Source organism: Xenopus tropicalis, chromosome 1 (assembly GCF_000004195.4).
Source record: "Xenopus tropicalis strain Nigerian chromosome 1, UCB_Xtro_10.0, whole genome shotgun sequence".
Classification (NCBI taxonomy): domain Eukaryota; kingdom Metazoa; phylum Chordata; class Amphibia; order Anura; family Pipidae; genus Xenopus; species Xenopus tropicalis.
The window spans coordinates 115,309,284-115,318,148 of NC_030677.2; the positions used below are offsets into that span (position 1 = coordinate 115,309,284).

An 8,865-nucleotide genomic window follows, 5' to 3' on the forward strand; every position below is an offset into this window, starting at 1 on the left:
CTACTGCGGATAAGTGCAGGCTGACAATCTGCCCTTACACTTAAAAAATATTCTAGTTGTTCCTGCACCTCTATGCTTCTAGTTTTGCTACGCTTGGAAGCATTAAATCAACCCAGGTGCAGGCACACACAGCCAATATCCACCAATAAACTCAAGACTTGGCATTTGTTAAATTCACTTTTTTGATTATCAATCACAGTTATGTACTAGTACCCAAATAGGTTTATAGACCCTTTGCTTTTATCAGATACATTTCTACTTCTACCCCTTTAGAACAACATTCTTTCTAAATTAATGTTCATGCCCCCTCCCCCTTCACAAAAGTAATTTTTTCCCTTTCCTTTCAGGCAAAAACATGGTGGTGGCTAAGTCATGGACTATGGTGAGGCACTTTGAAGGTGCACCAAAGCCAGAGGATTTTAAGCTGGTAAATACGGAGCTACCATCCCTAAAAGATGGAGGTAAATTAATAATTAGTGTATTCATTTATGCTGAGAAGCAATACTAAGGGAGCTATCTCACATAGAAACTTTTATCTCTTTTTTTAAACATTCTTTTTATTGCATGAATACATCCATGCAAAATCCTGCTACACAGGTTCATTTTCTCCATAATATTTGAAAACTCTGGTATTTCACTGCATGTCACAAATTGCAAAATGTACAAGGTTTTTGTTCTATTCTCAGTGAATTATGTTTTCATTTATATATATATGTTATGGTTTGCAAACACAACCTGATCATTACTAGTTCTGATCGGTGTTCGGTGTTTATCCTGCCTTCTTAGATCTTCATCAGTAATGAAAATAATGCACTTATATATGTTTTCAGAATTACTGCTGGAATCTGAGTTCCTGAGTGTTGACCCTTACATAAGGTAATTGTGTGTCTCCATGTTTCAGCTCGCCTATTGGATTGTGCACCCACTCCAAACGCCACATATTTGCTCTTGTTTTTGAGTGGCCGTCACCTTGCAATGCAATGAGAGAAACCCCAGCATTTATTTATACATTCAGGAAAGTAAAGGTAAACAGTATGTATCAGGAGTGTGGTCAGAAAAGGGTTACAAGTGCAATGACGCGTATCTACTATGAGGTTAACAGACCAGCCACGAATCCAGCTAAAAGGGCTGCACTGATTGCAACTAATGCAGCCCTGCAACATGCATTAATTAGAAGTGCCCCTGGATTTTCAAGCATACAAGAAATACCAAATATTAAAAACACTGAGCATCACCTAGCTTAAAGCTAAAGGTTCATTTTCAGTTATACATTTTCATCTCAGAAGCAGGACACCATGTTTCCTTCCTTAAAGTTAAGGGTAAAAAATGAGGTCATTGTTGGGCAAAAAAGTGTAATGGTCACTGTAGCCAAAACTGAGTTCAAATAGACATCTGTTATTTTAACTGCTTAACAGGCCATACAGTAAAGAGAAGTTAAAGGAGGGAGATATTATTCTGGGATCACAAGTGGCCAGGTAAGTGTAATTTTCTGCTTGTCTTTCATTTCATCTGTCTTAATAAAAGAAACACAGTAAATACTGTTAAAGGGGTGGTTCACCTTTAAGTTAACTTTTAGTATATTACAGAATGGCCAATTCTAAGCAACTTTTTAATTGGTCTTCATCTTTTTCTTTTTTATAGTTTTTGGGTTATTTGCTTTACTCTTCTGATTCTTTCCAGCTTTCAAATGGGGGTCACTGACCCCATCTAAAAGTCAAATGTTCTGTAAAGTTAGAAATGTATTGTTATTGCAAATTTTTATTACTCATATTTCTATTCAGGTAATCTCCTATTCATATTCCAGTACGTTATTCAAATCAATGCATGGTTGCTAGGGTAACTTGGACCCTAGCAACCAGATTGCAAAATCTGCAAACTGGAGAGCTGCTGAATAAAAAGCTTAGTAACTCAAAAACCGCAAACAATAAAATTTAAACCAGTTGCAAATTGTCTCAGAATATCACTCTACGTCATACTAAAAGTTAATTTAAAGGTGAACAACCCCTTTAAGAACACTGCAGTTACATAGTAACTGACATAGTAACTGACAGACAAGTGGCTTTGTGTATAAATGTTTGCATGCCTTGCTTCAATCCATAGAACTTTTTGCCAGTGAAACAGACTTACAGTAAACAAGGAACATAGAAGGCAGCCAAAATGTTACCTTCCAACCTGCATTTCCCCCTAGCACTTCAGTGTTAATATATATAAACTATAATATATAATAATTATAATCACAAAAAGGCAATTTTCTGTATTTCCCCCTTGCACCAGATCACTGCAAGTAATGTGACCAGGTGTGTGAAGGGGAAGGCGTTACCGCAGGCGACCAATCTCCCCTTATGTAAATAAGAAATTGCTCAGAAACTGGCAGGATTCGACACAGTAGTTAATAGTTAACCATAATTGTTTTAATTTAACCTGCTGTGATATTCTGCAACCCTTTACGAAACATTGTTCATCATTGGCATTGGAACACAAACACACACAATGTTGTCAGTTTAATTTGGAATCAACCTGTATGTTTTAGATATACACAAATTGAGCCCAGGCTTCCCTAGTAAACAGTCACTTAACCCACCACTCTTCAGGAAAGGTTCTCTGTTCAGGACTTAATGCTGAAAGGGGTTGTTCAACTTTATATTTACTTTTAGTATGTTATAGAATGGCCTATTTTAAATAACTTTTCAATTTGTCTTCATTTTATATTTTATAGTTGTTAAATTATTTGCCTTCTTCTCCTGCCTTTTGTTAGCTTTCAAATGGGGGTCACTGTCCATGGCAGCCAAAAACTATCACTCTGTGAGGCTACAATTGTATGGCTAATGTTAATATTTCTCTTTAAATTTAGGCCACCTAGTTTTAATCCTTTAGTCTCTTATTCAAGTTACTACCTGGTTGCTTGGGTAAATTGAACCCTGACAACCAGATAGCTGCTGACACTCGCAAAAAGTAAAAAATGAAGACTAATTGCAAATTGTCTCAGAACACCACTGACTACATCATACTAAAAGTTCATTTTGAAGCTAAACTACCTATTTAATGTTTAGTTGCATTTATTTTTCCAAATTACTTTTCTAGATTAACACTCCCTTCAAACAATTTTTACCCTTCTCCTTCCATGTCTACCATGTCATTCTTGTTTCCATTTTATTTAAATTTTTACAAAGGCATTATGTTTTCTGGAAGGTTAAAAACAGGTTTGTCAGACTTTTGAAATATTGCATGTATCAGAAATACGTCTTCATGACAGCCAGTGTTCCTGCATCACTGCTGGTCTGTGTGTTTGTCTCCATTCATATCAGGGTGGTGGAGAGCAATAATGCTGCCTTTCCCGTCGGTGGCTATTATGTTGCCTATGCAGGATGGACAACACATTTCATATCAGATGGCACAGGACTTGATGCATTACCCTCAAACTGGCCTGACAATCTACCTAGATCACTGGCACTGGGAGCGGTAGGCATGCCAGGGTAGGTCACCATGCAAAATGATGAGCTCTACAATGTAAATAAAGCATTTTTCATAATACAGTAAATGGTCATTGAGCAATATGCCAGCAATGTTTTATGCAAACTAGAGTATTTACCAAGTATAATCTGGGATGACACTTGACTATGCTATGTTCATTTTTTGCCTGTGAAATATAGGTAGAGACAGTCGGAAACTATGGAATATAGAGTTTTGGGGAAAAAAAAAAAATCAGTCAATTATTGTTTTTATATTATAACCTTTTTTACTTACCTTTTTTCTGGTTCTGAAAACAATTTAGTGGAAGTCAGTTCTCCTCCAGGCTGGCTTTTGATACATTGTTTCACAAGTAAAAACCACAAGGGCAGACAATATAAAAGCAAAGACAGATACTGCTTTCAATATTATTTACATTTACAAAAAAAACTACTGAAAATGTATAATGTATATTGTAAAGTTGCTTAGAATTAGTTTATTTTATTATGCAACATTTTCATTTCGGGTTTACACCCTCTTTAGCTGAGTAATGATAGAAGAAAGATATAAGCTGGATGAAAGCTAGAAATACATAAGTAGAGCCACTTTTTGATCAGGTTAATTTAAAAAAAGATCTTTATCTAGTTTGGCCACAAGTATTGGGCCAGATTGGGCTTACTGGATAGTTTGGTCCTCATGCTAAATACCTGGTGGGGAGCCCACACAAAGCCAATGTGAGAGGACCATGTCGATTGTCTGTTCCATCTTTACCTAATGGAAATTTACAGCCTTCACAATGAATATTTGATAAGGGCTAAGCCAGATATTTATTAGGAACAAAGTGGGGAGGTTATTAATTTGGGCCCATACACAGGCTGATTTTCCCATATTAATTGTGAGCTTCAAACAACAGCCACCAAAGTATGTATTTTGGTAAAAACAATGCAATAGTGCAAAGATATTTTGTGGCGTTGTACAGTAAAACAAATTTTAGAAGGGGTTTTAGAAAGGTTTTTTTATTTCCTATTAAACATTTTCCCCACACTATGAACTATGAACCAGTAAACTATATTTCCTTGTGCGGCAGTGTAACAGCTTATTATGGCCTGCTGGAAATCTGCAAACCAAAGGAAGGGGATGTACTCCTTGTCAACGCTGCTGCAGGTGCTGTTGGCTCCCTTGTTGGTCAGATTGGAAAGATCAAGGTGAGTGAGGCCATGGAAAGATACACAGTAATGTAGTAGCTGTGGCAAGTGAAGATGAACGAACTGCATCTGATCCCTTTGCCTGCCTGAAATATTTGCCAATGTGCCAATTTAAGAACCCCACAATAATTAGAATTAAAAACTTTAGACCCTGGGCAGGTATAGTCTTAATGGAAAAATGCCTTACTCTCAGGTGCTATTCTAGTGAATGCTGCGCCACCATTTTGTTTTGTGTCCCCTGGATTCTTGATGCTGCCCTGGTCTGTGAAATGTGATGTGCGGAAAAAATTTGCAAATGAGATTGCGATTTCCATGAGAATGCCCTTTGTGCACATTTTTTATGCACGAATATAGTTACAATTTTCTCTTTGCGAACGTACATTCACAATTGGCAAAATCAGTGTAGTGAATATTTTTTCGGCCACTACAGTTGTGGCGTAACTTGGACACAGAGCGTGGGCATAAATGTTTGCAATTTGCTAATATGCCAAATTTAAAAAGCTTTAAGGACATTCACACTGTGAATAAAAATTTCGTAATTATGTTTGTACATTAAATGAACCAGTCTTGTCCAGCTTTATAAATATAAATACATACAGGGCAAATATGTTCACTGTGCAAATAATTCTGTGCTGCACAAATTTTATAAATGACCCCCACTGAGTTTGCCCAGTAGCAGTAACATAGTAACCAATAAGATGTGTGCTTTTAAACAGGTGACCAGTAAATGCCACCTGCTGATTGATTGCTATGGGTTTCTGCTCCTGGGCAAACTTAGTGCCTTTAATTACATAGCTCCCAAATCTTTAGCATTCAGTTTTACTCTTCTGCACATGTGCACAGCCAAGACCAACATTGAATGATCACTGTCAGACTGGCTCAATGATTACTAGAATAATATCCAGTTTTGGTGCATTTTTTCAAAGGTGGGGAGCACCGGCCCAGGGCATAAGGTTAGTGAATATTATAAGTGGGGGGGGGGGGTAGCATTGCAATTTGGACCCTGGAACAGCAGAACTTAATGCAGTGAAAGAGAGGCAGGACGGCACACAAATTCAGAAAACAGGCCAAAGTCAGGCGGCATTCAGGAACAGGCTTAGGTGGCAGGTCAAGTTTATTTGGAGATTGGAGGAAGGCAGAGTTACGGAACAGAGAGGATCCAGGAATTGGGCCAGAAATCAATTACAGCCATGCGAGGGAAAATAACCAAGAGCTGATTACTTCCTCTGGTGTCCTAATAAGGGTTAGGGCTTTGGCAGGGAGCATGTGGATGCAATTGTGTCGTAAGAATGCATAGATGCACACACGGGTGATGCATGCCAGTGATGTGCACCTTGAAGCGTTCGTACAGAAGGATGTACCACACTACACCCAGGATGACACGAGAGCCTTACAAAACCAGAAAGTCAACTGTTAACTTTAGACAAAATACATTACCTTTTAAACATGACATGTTTCCTATATTTCCTAGTGCTGTGTGTGGATACAAACTTTATTGGACAACCTAGTGAAATCCATTTTGTATGTATTTTTTAAAGAAAAAGGCACAAATAGAATCCATCTTGGGTATCCAGTGGATCAGTGTATAGCACAATTTTATGCAGCCAACCAAAATTCACAATTTTTTTCATACATATTTTTTGTTAAGAGGAATGGAGGCTTGGGATAAGGAATTAATTTACATAAGGAGCTGGGTAGGCATCCGCACAACACTAAAATTGCAGTAATTTGGAACTGTGGCTTCTGCAACATATGCTTATGAAGCATTTCCTTTTCACTCACCAGACACCCGATGTTATTTATAATCTTAATGAATGTTTCTAACAGGGTTGCAAAGTAGTTGGATCCGCTGGCTCGGATGAAAAGCTAACCTTTTTAAAAGAAATTGGATTTGATGAAGCATTTAACTACAAGACTGTAAGCTCCTTGGCAGAAGCTCTGAAAACGGCCTCTCCAGAAGGATATGACTGCTATTTTGACAATGTAAGCCCCCAAATCAAGTTACAACGACATTTGACTAGTCATATAATTATAATATATATTTTAAAACACACGCTGTGAGAACAGAGGTATTGAGTTGGTGGAAAAACCCTATGCACTAACATTAATGCAAAGGCTTCTGCTTATAAGATATTCCTGATTTATTCACATAGTTCTTGTTCATATTTCTATAGTGAATGCCAGGTGGCTCCAATAGAAAAATATGTTTTAATGTTACTTGCACACAATATTCCCTGGATTTCAGTTAGACATAGATCAAGTTTATTTGAAAACCTTTAGTCACATCCCTAAACCCTGGTAAGTGTATGGAACTTGTTGCATAACTTTGCAGTGGGTGCAAGTTTAAGATAATAAGGATGGCTTCTGCAATTGAGATATTTTAAATACTTAGTTCTTAATAGTATGTCTGGGCTAAAAATAGATTGTAAGAGATATGCAACAATGTCTAGTGCTAGATTAGAGCCAGGCTAAAGTACAGAGGCTATAAAACAACACACTGCCTAGAATATGCTAACTAGCTTGGGTCTGAACCAAAAAAAATGTTTTTGTTTATTATTACCCAAGACAACCTTTTTTTCACTGTCCATGTCTTTCTTAAGGTTGGGGGAAAGTTTTCAGATGCCGCCCTGCAGCAAATGAAAGATTTTGGAAGAATCACTGTGTGTGGAGCCATTTCCCAGTACAATGATTCTGTACCTCCGTCAGGTAACTTTCCTTAATGTTTACCTGTGATAATATATATTTATTTTTGGCTTGATATTGACGGGAGATAATTTATTCAATCCTGCATTAGTAATCGATTCATAAGAGATGGTTTCTCTCTCTATAGGGCCCTACATTCAACCGTATATTCTCTTTAAACAACTCCTCATGCAAGGTTTTCTTGTGTGGACCTGGAAAAATCGATACCCAGAAGCACAGAAACAGCTCTTGCAGTGGATTGCAGAGGTAAGAGGCAACATGGATCCTCATGGGCTTTAAGTCTTATAAAGCAGTATATTAATTTTCATGTGTAGTTAATGAGGTAAATTGTACCAGGAATTTGCTTTACTATTACAGGCATGGGATCTGTTATCCGGAAACCCATTATCCAGAAAGTTCCAAATTACGAGAACGCCATCTCCTATAGACTCCATTATAAGCAAATAATTCAAATTTTTACAAATTATATGCTTTTTCTCTGTAATAATAAAACAGTACCTTGTACTTGATCCCAACTAAGATATAATTAATGCTTATTGGAGGCAAAACAACCCTATTGGGTTTATTTAATGTTTAAAGGATTTCTTAGTAGACTTAGGGGCTGATTTACTAAGACACGATTTCGAATCCGAATTGGAAAAATTCCGATTGGAAACAAACATTTTGCGACTTTTTCGAATTTTTTGCGACTTTTTCGTATTTTTTGCGATTTTTTCGGCGTCTTTACGATTTTTGCGAGTAGCCATTACGAAAGTTGCGCAAAGTCGCGATTTTTTCGTAGCGTTAAAACTTAAAAGGCGCGACGTTTCGCGCAAGTTTTAACGCTACGAAAAAATCGCGACTTTGCACAACTTTCGTAATGGCTATGAAAAAATTGCGACTTTGCGCAACTTTCGTAATGGGTACGAAAAACTCGCGTTTTTTCGCAAAAATCGTAAAGACGCCGAAAAAAATCGCAAAAAATACGAAAAAAATCGCAAAATTACCGATCATTACGAAAAAAACGCAATCGGACGCATTCGGCCCGTTCGTGGGTTAGTAAATCAGCCCCTTAGTTATGGAGATCTAAATTACAGAAAGCCCCCATCATCTGGAAAACCCCAGGTCCCTAGTATTCTGAATAACAGGTCATAAACCTGTATTGTAGATTGTATTATTATTAGTTACTTAAAAATGTAACCTAATTAATCAGCAAACCTTGCCTGTACATTTCTATTTCACAACTAGCATGCTTTGGAAAAACTTTTTTTTTTTGCCTTACAGGGAAAGCTGAAGTACCATGAGCACATTACAAATGGCTTTGAGAACATGCCAGCAGGATTTATAGGGATGCTTAAAGGAGAAAATGTTGGCAAAGCTATAATTATAGTTTAAAAAGCTGAAGGAGAGAAACATCGGTATGTTCAGTTGTTTCAGAGGAAGCTTCCGCTGCATCCTCATATGACATTAGGGTGGTTTTCTGTGACTGAGAGCTTGGAACAATAAAATAACATTTTTGTAAAACTGTAAA

At 37.3% G+C, this 8,865-nt stretch overlaps 1 protein-coding gene across 1 annotated transcript; it reads left to right on the plus strand.

Moving 5' to 3' along the window:
- On the plus strand, positions 1-8,865 carry ptgr1.3 (prostaglandin reductase 1, gene 3). Its single transcript, NM_001011193.2, is given in 10 exon segments — positions 1-116; positions 348-461; positions 831-876; positions 1,416-1,475; positions 3,306-3,473; positions 4,535-4,652; positions 6,480-6,635; positions 7,253-7,358; positions 7,483-7,601; positions 8,619-8,865. Coding segments are annotated over 9 exon segments (990 nt in total). The 5' UTR covers positions 1-116; positions 348-355; the 3' UTR covers positions 8,730-8,865.